Source organism: Anomaloglossus baeobatrachus, chromosome 4 (genome assembly GCF_048569485.1).
Source record: "Anomaloglossus baeobatrachus isolate aAnoBae1 chromosome 4, aAnoBae1.hap1, whole genome shotgun sequence".
NCBI classification, from domain to species: domain Eukaryota; kingdom Metazoa; phylum Chordata; class Amphibia; order Anura; family Aromobatidae; genus Anomaloglossus; species Anomaloglossus baeobatrachus.
Window position 1 is genome coordinate 373,691,018 of NC_134356.1, and position 24,450 is coordinate 373,715,467.

Here is a 24,450-nt window from a genome sequence, read left to right on the forward strand (position 1 = left end):
GAAGACCGTACGAGGTCGACAGTTCTTCCTGGTGGACTGGGAGGGGTATGGTCCTGAGGATAGGTCCTGGGAGCCCAGGGAGAACGTGGGCACTCCTCTGATCCGTGCCTTCATGTCCCGGTTGCGGGGAGGGGGGCGTGGGGGGGGGGGTACTGTCACGCTCCCCGGGTCCTCACCCCCGCTCCCCGGCTCACCTGCCACGCTCCCCGCTCTCCAGCCTCCGGTGCCTGTCCTTCCCAGGCCCCCTGGTGTCCGATTCCGGCGCCCGACGGCTTCCCAGGACCTGGCCGGCTCCCCTGCGTCCTCCTCTCAGCCTCCTTCCCTGGCTTCTGGCACCCGGGCGGCGCGCATGCGCATTAGGGCGCGCGCGGTGTCACTGACCCTTTCTTAAAGGGCCAGCGTCCATTAACAGGAAATGAGGTTGAACAGGTACAGGGTATAAAGGGGGTTATTGTCCAAGGGGGCGGGGCCTGATCTTCGTGTTTCCTAAGCTAGGAGTCAGGTCTCCTGGTGTCTCAGTGCATGTACTCACCTATCTCTCTTGTAGAGCCGTGCCTGCCTCGCCATCCAGTCTGCCGTATCCTGAACCCCGAACGCTGTCCATCTGCCATCCTGACAGTCCGCACCATCTCGGATCCCTGCGGTGACCCGTCATCTCGCTCCCAAGGTTCCGGACCCCGCCTGACATCATCTCGGCTTCCGAACCTGAGCTGCGTCACCAGGACTACCACCCGTGACTCCGTGGTCCCAGGGACTTCTCCGCTATACTCGTGTGCAAGGACTGTTCTGCTGTTTATAGTGTTCCAGCTGCCGGACTCTTTTCTACCATCTAGGAGTTCGGTCCAGTGGATCCACCTCCTGGGTCTGCCCGTACGCCTGGCCGTGACACATTCTGTCTTTATGAAACACAGATTTTAAGAGTGAAATGAATGATCATTCCGGGAGGAGAAAGAAGCAGATTTCTCTGGTGAGATTCATTACAAAGTTTTTTTTTTTTTCACTTGTGTTATTGATTTACGAGATATGACTCTCTTTAATGAATCAGGCACCTCTGACTCCAGCACACCCCTCATGAAGACCGTCGTGATTAATGCCAATTTTGATAAATTGGGGGCCCAAATGTATGAACAGCTAGTCATTTTTCATTCGAAATGAAAAGGAAGAGAGTGTTTCAAGCATTTTGTGAGAGATTTTTCAAAAACTTTATAGAGCAGACTATTTCCAGAAGAGTTTTCAAAAACTATGTGCACAAGATTTTACTGGCCATCAGGCTAAGATGCAGGGACGGACTGCTGCACCAGGACCCTGAAGGGATGGGGACCCTAATAGCTGCTTAAACATCATGTCTATTACAGAGCCAGCATCAGCATTTACACTAAAGGGGGCTTTACACGGTAGCGATATCACTAGCAATTTGTAGCGATAGCGAGCGTGTAAGTACCCGCCCCCGTCGCGCATGCGATTGTTTGTGATCGCTACCGTAGCGAACATTATCGCTACGGCAGCGTCACACATACCTGGTCGGCGGCGTCGCTGTGACTGCCGAACAATCCATCCTTCAAGGGGGAGGGACGTTCGGTAGCATAGCGACGTCACCGCAACGTCACTAAGCGACCGGCCAATCAAAGCGGAGGGGCGGAGATGAGCAGGCCGTAACATACCGCCCACCTCCTTCCTTCCGCATTGTGGCCGGCGGCAGGTAAGGAGACGTTCCTCGCTCCTGCGGTGTCACACATAGCGATGTGTGCTGCCGCATGAACGATGAACCACCTGGATAAACAACCCTTACCGATTTTTGAGTTTGGGACGACCTCTCCATGGTGAACGATTTTCACCATTTTTGAGGTCGCTTAAGGTCGCTGGTCAGTGTCACACGCTGCGATATCGTTAATGACGCTGGGTGTGCGTCACTAACAGCGTGACCCCGACGACAAAACATTAACGATATCGTAGCGTGTAAAGCCCCCTTAAGAAGAGGTAAAGGGGACCATACACGAGTCATATGTAGATAGAGGGGGGCATGCTCACTCCGCAAAAGTCGCTGGAAGGGGCCTCCATCCTCTTCTCTTAGTTCTTGATACTGCCTCTGGATCTGTGATGTAGGTAACACAGCATCGCAGAGAGGGAGCTGCTCATGCTGAGCCTGATAGTGGTGATTCCCTCTCTGTTCCTTCTGCAAGACCTGCAGGGCATAGGGGGGAGGCGTTCTGTGCTGATGATAGAAGCACACCTCCAATCTCAATCCGCGTGAAGTCAGAGGGAGGCTTTTTTAATCACCTCACACAGATGGAGATTATTATTATTATTTATTATTATAGCACCATTTATTCCACGGCGCTTTACAAGTGAAAGAGGGTATACGTACAACAATCATTAACAGTACAAAACAGACTGGTATAGGAGGAGAGAGGACCCTGCCCGCGAGGGCTCACAGTCTACAGGGAATGGGTGAGGGTACAATAGGTGAAGACAGAGCTGGTTGCGCAGTGGTCTACTAGACTGAGGGCTATTGTAGGTTGTAGGCTTGTTGGAAGAGGTGGGTCTTCAGGTTCCTCTTGAAGCTTTCCACGGTAGTGGAGAGTCTGATGTCCCATATCACTTCTCCCCTATGCTTCAAAATTACTGGAACAGCATGTCCATCTTGAACTGTCCTCACACCTCTCCTCCTGCTCCCTCTTTGACTGGTTACAATCTGGCTCCCGACCGCATCTTTCCACTGAAACTGCCCTAACTAAAGTCACCAGGGACCTACTAACAACCAAAGCCAAGCGACACTACTCTGTCCTCCTCCTCCTGGACCTGTACTCTGCCTTTGACACAGTAGACCATTCCCTTTTACTACAAATTCTCTCATCTCTGGGAATCACAGACTTGGTGCTATCTTGGCTCTCCTCACACCGACCGAACTTTCAGCATCTCACACTCTCACACTACTTCCTCATCTCGCCCCCTGTCGATGTCCCCCAAGGTTCTGTTTTAGGACTCCTGGTGTTCTCCATCTACACCTTCAGCCTGGGACAGCTCATAAAGTCCCACGGCTTTCAGTATCACCTCTACACTGATGAGACGCAGATCTACCTCTATGGACCGGACATCACCTCCTTACTAACCAGAATTCCATATTGTCTGTCTGCTATCCATCCTTTTTCTCTGCTCGATTTCTAAAACTGAACATGGACAAAACAGAATTCATAATCTTTCCTCCTTCTCACTCAACACCCCCAACCGACCTATCCATCAATGTCAATGGCTCCTCACTTTCCACAGTCCCACGTGCTTGCTGCCTGGGAGTAACTCTAGACTCTGATCTTTCTTTCAAGCCACACATCTATGCCCTCTTCCCCTCCTGCCGCCTCCAACTCAAAAATATTTCCCTGATTCATATATTCCTTTCCCAAGAACCTGCAAAAACCAGTACTAGTACATGTACTAGTACATGCCCTTATTATCTCCCGCCTGGACTATTGAAACCTCCTGCTCTGTAGCCTCCCTTCTAACAGTCTGACACCCCTACAATCTATTCTAAACTATGCTGCCCGACTAATCCACCTGTCCCCCTGCTACTCCCCGACCTCTCCTCTCTACCAATTCCTTCACTGGCTTTCCATTGCCCAACGACTCCAGTTCAAAACCCTAACCCTGACCTACAAAGCCATCCACAACCTGTCTCTTCCCTACATCTTTGACCTAGTCTCCCGGTACTTACCTGCACGTAACCTTTGATCCTCACAAGATCTCTTTCTCTACTCCCCTCTCATCTCCTCCTCCCACCATTGCATCCAAGATTTATTCCGTGCATCCTCAATGCTTTGGAATGCTCTGCCACAAAATATCAGGCTCTCTCTTACCTTGACAAGCATAAGAAGGAACCTGAATACCCACCTCATCCGACAAGCCTACAACCTGCCGTAACCCTCAGTCCGCTATAGCACCGCAAGACCGTCTCTACCCTAAATGCGCAGGCACGGGGATTAGGTCGGGTGCGAGAATGATGCAGTGACACCATGCACAGCGCCAACCATAATCTCGTGCCTGCGTAAATAGCTCACTGGCACGCGCGAGGGCAGCTATGTTTTCTGCTTTGTCCGCGATATGGCAGAGTGAACTGCGCCTGCGCGAGCGGACATGACTGCACAGGCGCGAGATTTGAAAGAGCAACGTGGATGATGGAGGTGTCATCACGTCAATCAAGAAAGGACGGCGAACAGCGGCAGGAGGGGGGACAGGAGCAGAAAAAGAGGGCGCACATCTGAGCCACACACGTCATTAGCATACGTAGCGGTCAGATTTTATAAAATTATTTTGACGTCTGTACGGGGAGTCAGGGAACAAAGTTCACCTTCATAGAATGCAGCCTAGGAGCTGCAGAAGGTGATACTTTTAGTTTAATAGTGAAAAAACTGGTGACAGGTTCCCTTTATCCCCCTTCTAACCCGGGATGGATATTACCCCTTAAAAGTGGTGTAATACCCTGTGGCGCCTGAAGCCCAGGGGCGCCACATATGAGCATAAAATTCAAATAACTCTAATTTTCCTTCATTAAAAAAAATAAATAAAAACACAAAATCTACACAGGGCCCTTCACAGTCAGTGTCCGCCCCTGTTATGATGGGAGTTGTGCTTTTGTAACAGCTGGAGCCCCAGGTTAGGGACTGTACATTACTCAGACAGCGCAGGCTATATTGGGGACCGCCAGGTTTCCATTATGGCGTCTGTCAATATACTAATAACAATGTTAATGATTCGAACAATGCCTGTGGAGCCGGCATCACCTCACAGCTATGGCCCAAGAGTGACACAAAGAGGAAGCGTCTCCTCATCTGACTCACAGCATGTGCACCGAGGAAATGTGCAGCTATTGTGCAGAGGGGAACTACGGAATGTCCGGAACCATCAGTGCGGGGATGTGCTGCTGCCCGGACGGCATTGAGTGTGGCACCCGTGACCTGGAAGTGCTCTGTGCTTCCTCCATGCGGCTTTGTGGGTGAGTGCCGGGAGCAGTAACCCCGTGCACCGCTGACTGGCGTCCTCTGCCCGGCACCATGCTACTAGAAGCTCGGCCAGAGCTCAGTACGGCCGTCATCAGGCCCCTCAGTGCAGGTACGTCCCGGCCTATCCAGTAGGTTGTGCGGCTCATATACAGGGCGCAGCCGGCGTGGTAACACCTCCATCATTAATGCTGCTGATTGGCTGCTTAGAGGGATCCTCCACTTCTGTAGAGCAGTGATAAAGCTGTTGTGCTCTAATCTCTAATTTGACAAGGTCTTCTGCTAGATTGAGAGTATGTGTGTGTGTGTGTAGATTTTATATATATATATATATATATATATATATATATTCAGCGTGTTATTAGCATGGAGTATCTACACAGGGTTACGGATGATGTGTGTACTTGAATGCATCAGTGCTGTTCATAGACTTTTCTTGGTGTTATCCTGCATGTGTACATGGGTGTCAGGCATCTTCCATCTTGCTCATTAACATGGGATTATTCTAGATGGCATCCTTTAATATCCAGTGTAGACAGGCCGACCGCTCTTCCCGTGCATACAGAACAATCGGTAACAGATCATCCATCCTTGATCTCGGCAGCATATTACAATTTATACAGGACGATGTTGAGCCAAGAACAATGATTTATAAGCAAACTTTACACAAATTTCACTTGACCAGCGAGCTCATTTGTTTGATGATCAGTAACCTGTTTGGCCAATTATCAAGAAACAAATGTTCTCAGGAGAGTTTTACCGTAATCTTATAGTGTAAGCCACATTCAGGCATCCATTATGCTGCCGTCACACGGGACAATATATTGTACGATCGCACCCGCCCCCGTCGTTTGTGCGTTACGGGTAATTCATTGCCAGTGTCGCACAAAGTTGGTAACCCCCCGTCACACGCATTTACCTCCCACACGACCTCGCTGTGGGCGGCGAACATCCTCTTCCTGAAGGGGGAGGGACATTCGGTGTCACAGCGACGTCACACAGCCGCCGACCAATAGAAGCGGAGGGGCGGAGATGAGTGGGACGTAACATCCCGCCCACCTCCTTCCTTCCGCATTGCCGGCGGGACGCAGGTAAGCTGTGTTCGTCGTTCCTGGGGTGTCACACGAAGCGATGTGTGCTGTCTCGGGAACGATGAACAACAGGAGCATTGAAGGAGGACCGATATTTTGAAAATGAACGACGTGTCAACGAGCAACGATAAGGTGAGTATTTTTGCTCGATCACACTCGCTCGTAGCTGTCACACGGTACGACTTCTCTAACGATGCCGGATGTGCGTCACAAATTCCATGACTCTGCCGACATATCGCCCAATATATCGTACCGTGTGACGCCGGCCTTGGTCACCTACATGGTCAGTGTTTTTCACTGGTAAAACACTCGTTATAGCTGTTCACATGTCCATGTTTTTTTGCAGCCCATATGACTGCAAAAAAATCACAGTGACATGTCTGTTTTTGACTTGGGTCAGAATAAAGGCCCCGTCACACTAAGCAACATCGCTAGCAACATCGCTGCTAACGAACAACTTTTGTGACGTTGCTAGCGATGTTGCTGTGTGTGACATCCAGCAACAACCTGGCCCCTGCTGTGAGGTCGTTGGTTGTTGCTGAATGTCCTGGGCCATTTTTTAGTTGTTGCTGTCCTGCTGTGAAGCACAGATCGCTGTGTGTGACAGCGAGACAGCAACAACTAATGTGCAGTGAGCAGGAGCCGGCTTCTGCGGAGGCTGGTAACCAATGTAAACATCGGGTAACCAAGAAGCCCTGTCCTTGGTTACCCGATATTTACCTTTGATACCAGCCTCCGCCGCTCTCACTGTCAGTGCCGGCTCCTGCTCTGTGCACATGTAGCTGCAGGACACATCGGGTTAATTAACCCGATGTGTGCTGTAACTAGGAGAGCAAGGAGCCAGCGCTCAGTGTGCGCTGCTCCCTGCTCTGTGCACATGTAGCTGCAGCACACATCGGGTAATTAACCCCATGTGTGCTGTAGCTAGGAGAGCAAGGAGCCAGCGCTAAGCATTGTGCGCTGCTCCCTGCTCTGTGCACGTGTAGCTGCAGCACACATCGGGTAATTAACCCGATGTGTGCTGTACTAGGAGAGCAAGGAGCCAGCGCTAAGTGTGCGCTGCTCCCTGCTCTCTGCATGTGTAGCTGCGTGAGCTGGTAACCAAGGTAAATATCGGGTTGGTTACCCGATATTTACCTTAGTTACCAAGCGCAGCATCTTCCACGCGGCGCTGGTGGCTGGTTACTGGTGGTTGCTGGTGAGCTCACCAGCAACTCGTGTAGCGACACTCCAGCGATCCCTGCCAGGTCAGGTTGCTGGTGGGATCGCTGGAGCGTCGCAGTGTGACATCTCACCAGCAACCTCCTAGCAACTTACCAGCGATCCCTATCGTTGTTGGGATTGCTGGTAAGTTGTTTAGTGTGACTGGACCTTTACCCTGGCAAGTGTGTCTATCCATGAAAAATTTGCTGGTCGCACAATGATGCCATCCATGGTCGTGTGCTGTCTGTGATTAATGGTGGTAGTGCATCTAGACAATATACATGAGGAAGACATTTGTTTGTCAAAAGGCGTTGTATGTTCTTGTAAAAATAATAAAAAATGGTACAGGAAATAATTACAGCCTGTATGATCAAATTGTTTGGGAGCGCGCACAGCCTGGAGCACTGGTCATTGACACTGGGTGTTTGTGAGGGTGTTAATTTCACTTTCATTTGCACAGATCTCTGAGGTATGTATATAAAAATGAATCTCCTCTGACCTACTGTGTTCCTCCCTATTACCCTGCAGATTGTAATCCTGTGGGGCAGGGTCCTCTCCCCCTCTGCCAGTCTGAAATTGTTTAATTTTCTGTATGTGATGTGTAAACCGCACCATGGAATTAATGGTGCATTAATAATATAATAATGATGATGCGTATTGCATGATGCTTTGTGAATACAGGCTCGTATTGATCTGCTCATCTTAGGGAAGATATCAGGGTTCTGTTTATTTTGTTTTATTTACTTTTTTTGCAACAATGTGGCAGAAAACATGAGCTGTTATAACTTTGTCCTATTGTTGTGGCCAAACGTTTTGAGACTGACACAAATTTTAGTTTTCACAAAGATAGCTGCTTCAATTTTTATATTGACAGTTGGCATTAACTCTGGATTTTTATGAACAGTGGGATCCATAATAATGTCATCTATCATTGGATTTTCTTGTATAAATACCAGACAGAAAAAGGTGTCAGTAGACAGCAAATTAGCCTTTCCCTTTTCCTCCTCCACCTATTTTTTGAGGGGGCCAACACTATGATTTTTTGAGTTTTTTACTGTTGAAGAATAGTTTTGGATTATTTTTACTTTTCTTGGCAATGAGCCTCTCCGTCTCCATCTTTGCTGTCTTGATATTTATTTTTTTTTTTACACAATTTATTTTTCACTTTATATAGTTCTTTAATGTTTCGTCATTACCCTTTTGCTAAAATTAGCAACAAAACATTCATACAGCACATATGTAACTAGGCTAGAAACATGGATTCCAATAATCAGTTTCTCCAATATGTTTGAAAAAATAGTAGAGTACTCCCATAGACTATAGGACCAAAGAGCAACACCAAGGTGTAACCATGAACCACTAAGGGTGCGTGGCCACAATCAGTGTTTGGACGCAGCCTGCTTCAGCTGCGTCCAAAACGCTGCGCTGTACAGTACAAGCGCAGTGGATGGGATTTTTAGAAATCCTGTGCCCACTGTGCTTGTTTTTTCTGCAGCAAACACTGACCTCTGGTGCGTCTTTCCAGACCGCAGCATGTCAATTGTTTGCTGTGGATTCGCATGCGTCCTCCGTAGGGAGAAGACAAGCGAGAGACCGCAACGCACTGAACCCTGATCGTGGGTACAAGCAGCTGCGGTCTCCTGCGTAGGAGACTCGCGGCCCCGCAGGTCAGGACCCGCTGTGTCCAGGACGCAGTGAGTCCTGATCGTGGGCACATACCCTAATACAGCTGTACTTAAAAAAGTTAACAATTTCTGTTGAGACAATTAAAAATAATGTACATCAAAAGAGTGGTCAAATAATGAGAAAATATACTGTATAAAAGAAGGGCAGCCCAGTATCAGTGGCTGAGTATAAGGCAAATTGAAAACTTACAATGAGTTGAATGTATAATTCTGTGAATAGAGGCAGTGTTTGGCCACTTAACACTAGAACTACTGGGGTAGTCATTTTGACTACTTTGCACCATGTATTTCTATATAGGTGTCACGAGTCCAGTAGTTCTAGTGTTAAAGGGCACCTGTCACCAGATTTGCCCCCTATAAGCTGAGGCCACCACCAGTGAGCCCTTATATACAGCATTCTAGAATGCTGTATATAAGTGCCCAGGCTGCTCAGTATGACATAAAAAACAGTTTCTATTCTACCCGGCTGCGGAGTGATCAGGTCCGATGGGCATCGCTGGTCTCGGTCCACCGCCTCCTCTCTCCTTTGCCGTCCTCCTTCCCTGCTCTGTGTGGATGACATATCCAACGTCATCCACACATAGGCCTCCATTTTGCTTCTGTGCACATGCACTTCTCTCTGCCCTGCTGAAGGTAGATCAAGGTATTGTAGTGCGCATGTCTCTGACCTTTCACCGTGCCTGCGCATTACAGTACTTTGCTGTGCCCTTAGCGGGGCAAATCAAACTGGGCGTGCACAGTAGCACAATGGCAGCCTCTGTGTGGATGACGTAGGACGTGTCATCCACATGGGGCTGGGAATGAGGACAGTGATAGACGAAAGCGAGGAGGTGCTGGACCAAGATCAGCGACACCCACCGGATCGCCCCACCCCGCAGGTGAGTATAATAAAAGATGTGATTACGTGATACAGATCCAGCCTGGACACTTATATAATGTATTCCAGAATGCTGTATATAAGGGCTGTCTGGTGGCGGCCGCAGCTTATAGGGGATAAATCTAATGACAATTACCTTTTTAATAATAATTCCCTAGTGTGTATATATACATATCGTCAAAGAGATAGTAAAGTGCAATGTGTGTTGCTTATCTATAGTAAAGCACACTGGAGGGGTCCTCGATACAGCACCAATGCGCATTTCACCTCAGTGCTTTCTCATGGGGAATGGCCCACCAACAGAACATGACTTTCTTAGTATTGCACAGGGAATATTCCATCCAAGGAGTCCCTAAAAACATGATCTGTTGGTGGGCCTTGAGGAACACTGAGCTGCAGGATGGGTTCAACTTCTCTCCAAGGAAAGCATTAAGGAGATACTGCCGGAAGTGCAGTGTGTGAACAGTAGAGGATTAGGGCAAAGTTATTACCTCTGATGAAACCCCTTCAGACTGTGGGACAAAGTGAGCACTACCATGAGCCTGGATCATGTCACCAGTAAAGCATCCTGACTGCATTCCTGTGAGGGGAAGCTTTTCATTCAAGAGGGTACACTTTCATGATTAAAGAATGGGATCTAAACTTCTTCCAAGTGCAACTTCTCCTGACAATCCAGGAGCAATTTGATGATTAACAATGCTTTATCCAGTATGATGGAGGCCATGTCACAACACAAAAGTGATAAGTGACTCAGTGACCAAATCATTGAAATGCTGGGTCCATGGACAGGAAACTCTCCAAATCTCTATCCCAATGTAAATCTGTGGTCAATCCTCAAGAAATGGGTAGACAAAGTACAGAAATTGTGTTAGGCCTTGTGCGCACTAGGCGTTTTTGCTGCGTTTTTAGCGGCGTTTTTTATTGCGTTTTTGTGCTGAAAACGGAGTGACATTGCTTCCCAAGCAATGTATATGGGTTTTCATAAGTGCTGTCCGCACACAGCGTTTTTTTTTTTGTAGCTGCGTTTTTGTGGTGACCACAAAAATGCAGCATGTCAATTATTTCTGCGTTTTTCACTGCGTTTTTCACCCATTGAGTTCAATGAGATGTTCAACAACGCAATGAAAAACGCATATAGCTGCGTTTCTATGACTAAAAATGCAGCTATAAACGCAAGGGGTGGGCAGTAAAGTGACGTGTACAGGAAGAGGATTCCTTCTGTTGGTAAATACAGAAGCATGAATCCTCCCGGTACCGTCACCGCTGCGTCCACAACCCGCCCGGTGCCATGTCAGCTCCCGTGCGGTGTCATGTCTGGGTGGGAGGTGGAGGCAGCGGCGAAAACAAAAGTGAACAGTAGAAAAAAAAAATGTCATACTCACCTGTCTGCAGGGTCCCGGTGCCATGCCCGCTCCCAGCTCCTGTCCCGGTACCGCCGCTCTGGCTATGTGCAGTCTCCCCGGGGCACGTACGATGCTTGCAGGACCTGGCGGTGGATCACCTGATGCAGTCACCTGACGCATCAGCTGATCGTAATTCTCGCGATGTCGCCGGCTTTTTAGCGCCCGGCCGGCTTAACTTATCAGCTGATCCTGCCGTCAGGAGACTTCATCAGCTGATTACCGGCAGCTCCTGCAGCGATCGGACGGGATCAGACTCCGCTCCAGGAGCTGCCGGTAATCAGCACATAAGTGAGTATTTATTTATTTATTTTTTCTACTGATGCATCAGCTGATTGTATAATCGGCTTTTATACAATCAGCTGCTGTGTGATGTGATTCACGTCCTTGATCCTGACACATCATCTGATCGCTTTGCCTTCCAGCAAACCGATCAGATGATATTGGATCCGGATTGGACGGCGTGGGACCCTTGACCCAGGATTACTGCGGAGGGGGGCTTCTTTATTTCAATAAAGATGGAGTCACTAATTGTGTTGTGTTTTATTTCTAATAAAAATATTTTTCTGTGTGTTGTGTTTTGTTTTTTTTTTATATCATTACTAGAAATTCATGGTGGCCATGTCTAATATTGGCGTGACACCTTGAATTTCGGGCTTAGGGCCAGCTGATAATATACAGCTAGCCCTAACCCCATTATTACCCAGCGAGCCACCGTCAACAGGGCAGCTGGAAGAGTTGGATACAGCGCCAGAAGATGGCGCTTCTATGAAAGCGCCATTTTCTGGGGTGGCTGCGGACTGCAATTCGCAGCAGGGGTGCCTAGAAAGCTTGGGCACTCTGCAATGCGGATTCCAATCCCCAGCTGCCTAGTTGTACCTGGCTAGACTCAAAAATTGGGCGAAGCCTATGTCATTTTTTTTTTTAATTATTTCTTGAAATTCATGAAATAAAAAAAAAAAAAAAAAGGGCTTCCCTATATTTTTGATTCCCAGACGGGTACAAATAGGCAGCTGGGGATTGGGGGCAGCCTGTACCTGCCTGCTGTACCTGGCTAGCATACAAAAATATAGCGAAGCCCATGTCATTTTGTTTTTCTTTTTGGGCAAAAAACTCCTGCATACAGTCCTGGATGGAGGATGCTGAGCCTTGTAGTTCTGCAGCTGTCTGCTCTCCTGCATACAATGAAGAACATTTTGAAGAAGGAAATGACATCAGACCTTTTTTTTTTTTCCATCAACAATCTATGGCATTGTGCACTGATTAAAAACGCAGTGAGCAAAAACGCAGCAAAAAATGCACCAAATCGCGTTTTCTTTGCCGCTCCATTGGGAGACCCAGACAATTGGGTGTATAGCTTCTGCCTCTGGAGGCCACACAAAGTATTACACTTTAAAAAGTGTAACCCCTCCCCTCTGCCTATACACCCTCCCGTGGACCACGGGCTCCTCAGTTTTATGCTTTGTGTGGAAGGAGGCCGTTGGAACCTTGGGATCTTAACAGGGTCCTGACTGCTCTTCAAAAGCCGCCTTTTGAGTTGCTGCGGGATGTCTCTCTCTCTCCCGTCTTTCGCAGAAGGTGGCCTTCCTGGTGGCAGTCACATCTCTTCGGAGAGTGTCTGAGCTTGCAGCGCTGTCATGCAAAGCCCCCTTCCTGGTTTTTCACCAGGATAAGGTGGTTCTGCGTCCTGTCCCGGAATTTCTCCCTAAGGTGGTATCCCCTTTTCATCTAAATCAGGATATCTCCTTGCCTGCCTTTTGCCCTAATCCAATTCACCAGTGTGAAAAGGATTTGCACTCTTTGGATCTAGTGAGAGCACTCCGGTTCTACGTGTCTCGCACGGCGCCCCTGCGCCGTTCAGACGCGCTCTTTGTCCTTGTCGCTGGCCAGCGTAAGGGCTCTCAGGCCTCCAAGTCAACCTTGGCTCGGTGGATCAAGGAACCGATTCTCTAGGCCTACCGTTCTTCTGGGCTTCCGCTCCCTTCAGGGTTGAAAGCCCATTCTACCAGAGCCATAGGTGCGTCCTGGGCATTGTGGCACCGGGCGACGGCTCAGCAGGTGTGTCAGGCAGCTACGTGGTCTAGTCTGCACACTTTCACGAAGCACTATCAAGTGCATACCTATGCTTCGGCAGACGCCAGTCTAGGTAGGCGAGTCCTTCAGGCGGCAGTTGCCCACCTGTAAGAGGGGGCCGTTTTCGGCTCTTTTTATTGAGGTATTGCTTTACCCACCCAGGGACTGCTCTTGGACGTCCCAATTGTCTGGGTCTCCCAATGGAGCGGCAAAGAAAAAGGGAATTTTGTTTACTTACCGTAAATTCCTTTTCTTCTAGCTCCTATTGGGAGACCCAGCACCCGCCCCTGTAGCCTTCGGGCTGGTTGTTCTTTTGTGTACACATGTTGTTGATGTTGAATTGTTCTTTTGGTTCATGGTCTTCAGTTCTCTGAACATCCTTCGGATTGAATTTACCCTAGACCAATTTATAAGTTTTCTCCTTCCTGCTTTTGCACCAAAACTGAGGAGCCTGTGGTCCACGGGAGGGTGTATAGGCAGAGGGGAGGGGTTACACTTTTTAAAGTGTAATACTTTGTGTGGCCTCTAGAGGCAGAAGCTATACACCCAATTGTCTGGGTCTCCCAATAGGAGCTAGAAGAAAAGGAATTTACGGTAAGTAAACAAAATTCCCTTTTTTTAGCCGCGGGTGCGTTTTTGAGACAAAAACGCACATAAAAACGCAGTGTGGAAAAAACGCCTAGTGCGCACATACCCTTAAACTTCTAACACTTTAAATATTGAGTTTTTGCATAAACTTTGTATCTATCAATAAAAGTTTTTAAAAAAAACCAACACCCTTATAAGCATTTCATATGTTTATGTGCCCACGATTCGGACATGCTGCGCTCTGGACGCAGCTTGTCTTCTCCTGCGGAGCTGCGAGTGCTTTCCACAGGAGAGCACAGCTGCCCATGCCCACGATCAGAGTTCGGGCAGATGTGGACTTTCTCTCTGTTCTCCCTGAACACTCGCAGTTCCGCAGCAATAAATTGACATGCTGTGGCTAGGAAAGCTGTGCCACATATTAGTTTATGCTGCGGAGGAAAGAAGCACAGTGGGCATGGGATTTCTATAAATCCATCCACTGCGCTGCTACTGAAAAACGCAATATTTTGGATGCAGTGAAAACACACTGCGTCAAACACTGTGAACCCTGATCGGGCACGCCACCTAATTGTACTGCTAACTAAAAACACCAAAGCGGCAAACTTTCCGAACCAAGAGGTTAGGCTACAACTGCATATGTTAGAGAAAGGAACACTATTGCAGTCCAGGCAAGTACATGCTGCAGGGAGTCTCACTTACCAATTCACACTTCTCATTCTTAGTGTTTACAAGGACAGTTCAACTTCGCGAGAAAAGGAGTGACTTGTGCATACACCTATATGGTGTCCATACATCCCAGTAGGACATAGGGAAAGGATGGTCCTCTTTGGATAATCTGTGGAAAGGAACCTGTCAGTCTTAGCTACCTAAATATACCAGGGGCATGCCACTATAATGTATGCTAAAGGGAGTATTCACTTTAAGAAAAGTGGTCCCCAAAGAATTGGTCTCGGAAGCTTGTGTTGCCTATTTCAGGAAAGCTGCTGAGCTTAGTGATTGTCTGCAGGCATAATGTACGCTGTTAATGTGATGTCCCCACTACAGGCTAGAGCAATGAAAAAGAAAAGAAAATGTGCAAAAAGTGGGATCACCAATATAACAAATATCATTTATTAGACACAAAAAAACAAACATGGACATACATTAAAAGCAATTAAAAAAGCACAAGCTTATATGAATACATATGTTTGGTGTCAATGGTGTATGGCACCAAAAACACCCCACACCCTCAACAAGCCAAACAACCCAATGAGGAGGACGTAGCCCGGCATAAAGGTTCAAACAATTGCAATATAATAAGGCAGGTGAGTAAAATGCAACGCCAAAAAGATGCCCAGACATAAATAGGGTAAGTAACTAACTAGCAATGCATTGCAGTAAATAACACACATGGGCTGAAACACAACAATCACCTGTCCCAAGAAAGTGTGTTGAACCAGCGTATCACTACAGCAAAGTGTAGCTTCCTCAGGCTTTCTCCTGAGGAAGCTACACTTTGCTGTAGCGATACGCGTGGGGTCACCACCCCACCCCCTCTTTTGTATTTTCCTCGTCTCCAGCCCTCATTTTTACTGGCGTGCGCCTTTGCGTCTTTCTGGTTCAACACACTTTCTTGGGACAGGTGATTGTTGTGTTTCAGCCCAAGTGTGTTATTTACTGCAATGCATTGCTAGTTAGTTACTTACCCTATTTATGTCTGGGCATCTTTTTGGCGTTGCATTTTACTCACCTGCCTTATTATATTGCAATTGTTTGAACCTTTATGCCGGGCTACGTCCTCCTCATTGGGTTGTTTGGCTTGTTGAGGGTGTGGGGTGTTTTTGGTGCCATACACCATTGACACCAAACATATGTATTCATATAAGCTTGTGCTTTTTTAATTGCTTTTAATGTATGTCCATGTTTGGTTTTTTGTGTCTAATAAATGATATTATTTGTTATATTGGTGATACCACTTTTTGCACATTTTCTTTTCTTTTTCATTGCTCAAGTCTTTTCTAAAATGTGCTAGTGGCTTTTTATGATCCCTCTTTGATTTCCATATGCTATTTGTATCTAGTGCCCTCCCACACTTGCGTGTTTACATTTCCCACTACAGGCGTAAGGCTATGGGCGCACGTTGCGTACAGTCACTGCAGAAATTTCTGCAGCGATCTGAAGAGCACATGTGCGCTTTAAATCGCTGCAGAAATGTCCGTAGTGAAAGCCGATTCCATGCGCTCTGCCTGCAGCTCCTGCCATAGACCGTGCAGGAGCTGCCGGCAAAGCGCAGGAAAGAAGTGACATGTCACTTCTTTTTACGCAGCGCTTCGGCAGTAGCCGAAGCGCTGCGCTCTAAAACGCCACGTGCGCACGGCCCCTGCACAATCTCTATAGACTGTGCAGGGGACGCAGGACGCATGCAGTTACGCTGCGCTACAAAGCGCAACGTAACTGCATGTATTTACGCAACGTGCGCACATAGCCTAAACGCTGAGAAAAAAATAGCAGTGGAGAGTCTGTACGGGGGAGGGTGAGTGCTATCTTGAGTTTGTTGGTCTATACATATACATTGCTGTGGGGACCACTTTTCCTAGTGAAAACCCCTTGTAATACAGTGCTAGACATGCCCCTGGGTAAATGAAAGCTTTGTGTGATGTAAAAGATCAGCCTGACAGGTTCCCCTTAAGGAAAAGCAAAAGACACCTCTTCCATTGTAACAGAATAGGTAATTAATGTAATTTAATTTGTGTGACATAACGCTGTGCAGAATCCGATAGCTTTTTTCCAGTTTGTGTTTTCTAACGTGTGTTTTCTCTGTTTTGGCAGCCTCATTGCTGTGCCAGGTTGAACCAGTGGGACGATGGTTTGAAGCTTTCATTAAACGCAGGAATAGAAATGTGTCGGCCTCATTTCAGGAGCTGGAGGATGAGAAGGCGAGCTCTGAGGAGTCCGAGGATGAAGAGTTTCAGCTGGAGGAATTTGCACTATTGAAAACCCTTGATCCTAAAGACTGGAAGGTGAGTATAAGACTATGTGCCCACATACATGCTGAAATTTCTGCATCGATTTGGCAGCACATGTGCACTGCAAATCGCTGCAGAAACACTGCGTAATGGATGCAGTGTGTCTGCAGAATAGATGGCGATTTAATGCGCTATGGCTGCTGCCCTCACCATAGACAGAGTGGGAGCAGCATCCAAAGCGCACGGAATAATTGACATGCTGCATTTTTAAACGCAGAGATTTTGTCAAATTTTTGACACAAATCGCTGCATTCAAAAAAGCATCGTGCGCACGGATTATGCACAGTCTACATAGATTCTGAAGGGGACGCATGTGCTTACGCTGCAGTGCAATACGCTGCGTAAACGGATGAAATTACGCAATGTGCGCACATAGCCTAAAGGTATCATTGCGTAATGGAAAATGATGCAGCTTTGTATAAAACATTTACAGTGAAAGAACATGTTCACAAGTTTAACTTTTTTTTTTTTAATGGAAAATGTTTGGTTGTTCTTTTTAGAACCAAGACCATTACGCAGTGCTTGGACTGAAGAACCTGAGGTATAAGGCTACACAGAAACAGATTAAAGCAGCTCGTAAGTAACTTGTTCTGTGGATGAACAGCTGAGCACACTGCTGTCTCTAATGTGTAAGAAAATGGTTTTTATCAGTTGTCCAACGGCAGAAAGGGTTCAATAAGAACCTCACCTTGGCTTTAAAATCAATGTTCAACCTTGAATACAATTTAATTCCCCCCCCCCATTTTATCAGTTAAAGGGAATCTGTCAGCAGTTTTTGATACCTCATCTGAGAGTGGCATAACATAGGCCAAGAGACTCTAAATCCAATGTCATTCCAGAATTGGTTCTGGTTCAAAAGGAGCTGAAATGACGTGTCCCGGGCGCATGTGCAGTTCTGTTTCGTGCTCTGTCCGCAGCAGAGCAAAGTGCGCCTGCGCAAACCGATGATGCTAATGTGCAGGCACAAGATTTTTCAGCTGTGTGGCTGATGCAGGACCACCATTCACATCAATCAAAGCTGGAGGACTGCTTTTGGGGGCAAAGGTGGCACAGGTGCCGAGGAAATTAATGCCCATTGGACCATACCAAAAGCATTTGTATACAGCATGGGAGAAAATAAAAAGGCATTTTTGGTGGTATACAGGGGGAGTTAGGGGATGATGGACACGTTTGTGTAATGCAGTACAGACACTCAGAAGGTGGTAGTATCGGTTCACACACTAAGACTGGTGACAGGTTCCTTTTTTTTTTTTTTTGTTACTTTCTGGTATATGACCCTGATAGAACTTTATTGATACACTTATTTGTGGACTACATGCATTTTTAATGCGATTCTGCAGTGTGTTTTTTACCTGGAGATTTTCAGCATCTAATGCAAGTCTATGGGGAAAATCCACACATAAACCTCAGCGTACCCACAGGAGAAATTGACATGGTGCGGATTTGAAACACGCACCGCAGGTCAGTTTACGCCGAGTAATGAAGCACAGTGGGCCTGAGATTTCTATAAATCCCATCCACTTTGCTGAAGCTGTAAGACACAGCGTTTTTGATGCAGTGAAAATACCCAGCGACAAAAAGTCATTGTGGGCATACAGCCAAGTGATCTGTGGAATAACTCATGTTTCCTATTTGTGCCCAGATAAAGCAATGGTTTTGAAGCATCACCCTGACAAAAGAAAAGCAGCAGGAGAGCAAATTGTCGAAGGCGATAACGATTATTTCACGTGTATTACTAAAGGTGAGCATACTCTCCATGAATCGTGCATTGACACATTACAGGCTAAAGACACCTTCTGAGTCGAAAATAAATTATTAATTTTTCCTATATAGGCTAGTTTGTGTTAAGTTGCACTGTGTTTCAGGCTGCAATCTTCATTCCTTTTCAGTCCCCATGATATGCAGTCTCCAGCCTGCTCCTAGGTCAGCCTTTTCTCCTGTGGCCCTGACCCTCCCAGTAATGTTGGATGTGATGTCTGAGTGCCCTGGGTGCTGCTGTCTTCATTCGCTCTCATGTATCAGCACAGATCATTACTCCACTTTTCCTATAGCCCAAACATCTCTGCTTCCCTGTAGACAGAAAGTGGTGCTGCTGTACTTGCATCTCATCGCTGCTAGCTTATGGGGCTGTCCATGACTAAACAATTTATGATCCATCCATAAGCTAGGTCATCAGTGATAGAGTGGTGTTTAACCATTTTGTGCTTTTGTTTTAGCATATGAAATATTATCTGATCCTGTGAAGAGAAGAGCCTTCAACAGCATTGATCCCACCTTTGATAATTCTGTCCCCTCAAAAAGTGAGGGGAAAGACAACTTCTTTGAAGTCTTTTGTCCTGTGTTTGATAGAAATAGCAGGTAAGAAATGTATAAATGAAGATGAAAGAGGTCCATGGATGTAGAAGTACACCTATTCCTATGATAGAGCTCTATAAGTAGGTTCTTAAGCCTTGGAATTGGCCAGAAATACTCACTTATCCAGTCAGTGGCCGCGGCAGTGATCAGCTGTGGCCAGTGATCGGCATTTGTGATGAGCCTACGGTAGGGACAAGAAACTGAGGTGTTGAAAAACAATTACATCTATCACACACATTGCCAAAAGTGTTAAAATGGCTTTCTAAGTATTGCATTTGGTCTATTTTTGTCAGCATAAGCACATTATTTTACACATTTCCTGTACTGGCTAGCACAAGTGACGATCACCTGCTGATAAACCAGTGACATTTTTATTAAAGGGAACCTGTGGTTTCAGGAGAACTTGCAGCAGAATGTGTATGTCTGCTTCTAGTTCCCATCCCTCCTCTCTCCATAGAACTCTATGTGAAAGTCTGCACTGACTGAATACACATTTTACCTGTGAATTGAGATTATAAAAAATCAAAAAAATATAAATCCAGGAAGAGGAGGAAGTAGATTTCTCTAACATACATTACACAGTGTGACATTTTCATGTGTACTATTGATTGATAAAAAATAAATTAAAATGTCGGATACTCTCAAACAATTGTCCCAGTCAGATGACAAGACTGGGCTACTACCAAATATCAGCCTTCGGACAAGTATATTAAATGTCCGTGTACTGTGTTTGTATAAAGACAGCACAGGGACAAATGTAAGGTAATGTGTAACGTCACATGAACAATACATCTGCATGTAAAAATAATTGCAGCTTGTACTACTTTCATATGTATTCCAGATCATTATTGGAAAAACATTGCCATTTATTAAATTATTCTTATAAACTGAATACCTTACGCATGTACTAAACAGATATATGAAAAGCACACGGACGTAAAAACCACGGGCATAGGGCTGCGTTACAAATATGACAAAATGACTTATATAGCACATGGATTTAAGAATCGGACATGCAGAACACAATACGGATAGGGGTTTTTTGGTGTCCCAACCGGACAATTTTGCCTGCGCTTGTGTGATCCTGGCCTTACAGGAGGGAAAGTGTTTGATCCAAGGAAAATGTAGTATTACATGACACCCATTGGACAGGCAGTCATGTAATACATGTCTACAAAAGGAGTGCTTGTCTATGCATTTTGGAGAGAATCATATTTCTGTTGCTTGAACTATAAAACAACTTTGTAATAATTCTATTTAACCATTTCAGGTGGTCTAACAAGAAAAATGTTCCAAAACTTGGCAGCATGGGCACCACCATTGAAGATGTAGATGGCTTTTATTCTTTTTGGTACGTTTTATAAAACCTCTGTTAGGCTTGCTTTTACAGTATTACTTTTCAGAATAATTAAATTATAAATAAGCTTGAACCTATTCATTAATACAGAAATTATGATACATTATGTTACATATATTTTATATCCACATTGAATTAGTTTATCCAGGATTAGAAAAACATGGCTGCTTGTGTGTAAGTTGAGTATGGTATTGTGCATCATTCATGCCAATGTAGCTGAACTGCAATACCATACGTAACTTGTAGACGGGCGTGATTATTTTTATGGAAGAAGGCAGCCAAGTTTTTGACATCATGGACAACCTGTTTGAGAACTTTGTACTGTGATCGCTAACCTGTGTAATTTAATTTTCTTTGTGTTTTGTTTTGGATTTTTTTTTTCCAGGTACAATTTTGATTCTTGGCGAGAATTTTCTTACTTGGATGAAGAAGAAAAAGAAAAAGCAGAATGGTGAATAGTACTTTAATTCCCCAAATGCAATCAGACTTTCCTTCACATCTCTATTATCTTTTACCATCCCCTTGAATCACTCTGACATGCCACCTCCCTGTCGCCCTCCTCCACAGTCTTCCTCCATTATAGCCCCCTCTCGGTGGTTCAGCACTGTTCTGAACTGCACTTTTTCCTCCAATGCAGGTCTCCCTTCTCAGCAGCCTACTCCATTATTCTTTTGTTTCCAGCCTCCCTCTCCTCTGTACCCAGGTCCGTTCTCTTCTTAATCCAGACTCCCCTCTCATTCTCAGCAGCCTGCTCTTCTACAGCCAGACTCCTCGCTATGCAGCAGTCATCTCTGTTTTCCTCTTTATCCAGTCTCCACTCCAACTTCTCAGCAGTTTGCTTCATTCTCCTCTGCATCCAGCCTCCCCCTCTTCAGCAGCTAGCTCCCTTCTCTGTATCTAGCCTCCCCCTCTTCAGCAGCTAGCTCCCTTCTCTGTATCTAGCCTCCCCCTCTTCAGCAGCCTGCTCCCTTCTCTGTATCTAGCCTCCCCCTCTTCAGCAGCTAGCTCCCTTCTCTGTATCTAGCCTCCCCCTCTTCAGCAGCTAGCTCCCTTCTCTGTATCTAGCCTCCCCCTCTTCAGCAGCTAGCTCCCTTCTCTGTATCTAGCCTCCCCCTCTTCAGCAGCTAGCTCCCTTCTCTGTATCTAGCCTCCCCCTCTTCAGCAGCCTGCTCCCTTCTCTGTATCCAGTCTCTCCCTCTTCAGCAGCCTGCTCCCTTCTCTGTATCCAGTCTCTCCCTCTTCAGCAGCATGCTCCCTTCTCTGTATCCAGTCTCTCCCTCTTCAGCAGCCTGCTCCCTTCTCTGTATCCAGTCTCTCCCTCTTCAGCAGCCTGCTCCCTTCTCCGTATCCAGTCTCTCCCTCTTCAGCAGCCTGCTCCCTTCTCTGTATCCAGTCTCTCGCTCTTCAGCAGCCTGCTCCCTTCTCTGTATCCAGTCTCTCCCTCTTCAGCAGCCTGCTCCCTTCTCTGTACCCAGTCTCTCCCTCTTAAGCAGCCTGCTCCCTTCTCTCTATCCAGTCTCTCCCTCTTAAGCAGCCTGCTCCCTTCTCTGGATCTAGCCTCCCTGTCCTTTACAGCAGGCTGCTCAGTGTTCCTCTGTATCCAGCCTCCCCTCTCCTCAGCAGCCAGGTTTGTTCTATTGTAAATCCAGACTCCCCTCATATTGTCAGCCTGTTCCGTTCCCCAGGTACATCCAGTTTTTTGCCTCCTCAGCAGTCAGCTGATTTCCTCTAGCCTACCACCTCATTCTTAGCAGTCAGCTTGGTTCTCCTCTACATCCAATCTTTACCACACTGTCTCAGCAGTCTGCTCCATTCTCCTCCTCCTTCTTAGCAGCCAGCTTCATTCTCCTCTGTTGTATCCATCCTTCCCCCTTCTCAGCAGCCTTCTCTATATTCCACTAGTATCAAGCCTTCTCCCCCCTCCTCAGCAAGCAGCTCGATTTTATTCTAAGTCCAGACCCCTTTCTCATTCTGGGCAGTCCTCTCTGTTCTCCTCTGCATCCAGTCTCCACCCCACCTTCTTAGCAGCTCCCGATGTTCTACTCTGTATACAGCCTCCCCCCTTTTTCGCTGTAGCGTTTCTTCTCTACATGCAACATCCACCTCTCCTCAACAGCCTGCTACGTTCATGTGTACATCCAGCCACACTTTCTTCTCAGCAGTCTGCTCTGTTCTCCCCTACATTCAGCTTTCCCCTCCATCTTTCAGTTCTCTGGCGGAGTTCTTTGTAGTCTGCCTCCCTTCATAACCACTACAGCGGTTTATGAATCCGCGCTGTGGACATTGACTTTAGAGAGGGAGCATTGTCTGTAACAGGCTCCACACAGGAAAACCAGTGAGTCAGGTACTGATGAGCTGATTCATATTCATGTCTATGTACCCTGAACCTAATAATTTTCATTTTCCTAATGGGAAAACAAGTGATAAAATTAATTCTCCTTTTGGCCACGCTCATTTTGGTACTGGTGATCCTGTCACTCCTGGATTTCCTTCATTCAATCATACCCAGTTTCCACCCTCAAAGTCTTCAAGACTCCCACAGATTCCAGTTGTAGGGAAATAAAAACAACACCAATAACATCAAGATCAGCATACTCCTTTTCTTACTAAATATGAATGAATATTAAAGTACTGTGCAAAACATGTACACAGATGTGTAAAAAATGCTGCAAAGTAAGAATGCTTTAAAGAACAGAAGTGTTAATCGTTTATTTTAATCAGTTAAAATACAAAATGAATGAACAAAAGAGACTTAAATCAAATCAATATTTTGGTGTGACCACTAGTGATGAGCGACCTGCTTGGTAAGCGGAACCAGCAGCTTGATGCTCGGGTGCTTGGTACTAGTTTAAAGAGTATAATGGAAGCCAATTGGGAACGTGAGCATTTTTCCGGAAAATCTTCTGGAAAAATGCTAGCATTCCCCATTGACGTCCATTATACTCTGTAAAAGCAATACTGAGTAACAAAATGCTCTTTACGCTCACCAAGCACCGAGCAGTTCGCTCATCACTAGTAACCTCTCTTTACCTTTAAAACTAGATCAATTCTTCTAGTTACACTTTCATATTGTCAGGGATTTTGTATGATTATAGTCAGTTGTATGAGTAACTTAAGTATATCAATTTCATTAACTAAAACTGATACAGTTGTGTAGGAGACTTAAAACTTGTGACAAACAACCAAACTCTGCTACAAATGTGAAATTTTGGAAGACTGATTCATGTCACTGGTCATACGACAAGGTAAGACTGCACAGCAAACAAGTAGGTTATACTGTATCAGCAAAGTTTTTTTCCAGGCAAAGATTTCAAAGGTCACACCAACATTGATTTGATTTTGATGTCTTTGTTACTTCACTTGCTAACTGATAAAAAATAAACTATAACACGTCTTCTATTTTTTTTAAAAAGTATTCCTACTTATAGCATTTTTTTTCCCACCTGCCTAAAACGTTTGCACAGAACTGTATCACGCAGAACAAACAATTGACCATAAGCAAGATACAGTCCCTTGTAAAAGTATTTGGCCCCCTTGAATTTTTCAACCTTTTCCCACATTTCAGGCTTCAAACATAAAGATAAAATTTTTAATGCTATGGTGAAGAATCAACAAGTGGGACACAATTGTGTAGGTGAACGAAATTTATTGCTTATTTTAAAAATAAAAAAAATAACTGAAAATTGGGGCGGGCAATATTATTCGGCCCCTTTAAGTTAATACTTTGTAGCGCCATCTTTTGCTGCGATTACAGCTGCAAGTCGCTTGGGGTATGTGTCTATCAGTTTTGAACATCGAGTGACTGAAATTCTTGCCTATTCTTCCTTT

General features: G+C 46.0%; 1 protein-coding gene across 1 annotated transcript in view; it reads left to right on the forward strand.

Moving 5' to 3' along the window:
- Nucleotides 1-4,942: 4,942 nt before the first annotated feature.
- Nucleotides 4,943-24,450, forward strand: part of DNAJC2 (DnaJ heat shock protein family (Hsp40) member C2) — a 112,696-nt gene continuing 93,188 nt past the window's right edge. The window contains exons 1-7 of the mRNA XM_075345187.1: nucleotides 4,943-5,100; nucleotides 16,714-16,904; nucleotides 17,411-17,486; nucleotides 18,553-18,651; nucleotides 19,127-19,268; nucleotides 20,536-20,616; nucleotides 21,008-21,073. Coding sequence (XP_075201302.1) covers nucleotides 5,043-5,100; nucleotides 16,714-16,904; nucleotides 17,411-17,486; nucleotides 18,553-18,651; nucleotides 19,127-19,268; nucleotides 20,536-20,616; nucleotides 21,008-21,073 — 713 coding nt within the window. The 5' untranslated portion in view covers nucleotides 4,943-5,042. The remainder of the gene's footprint in view (nucleotides 5,101-16,713; nucleotides 16,905-17,410; nucleotides 17,487-18,552; nucleotides 18,652-19,126; nucleotides 19,269-20,535; nucleotides 20,617-21,007; nucleotides 21,074-24,450) is intronic.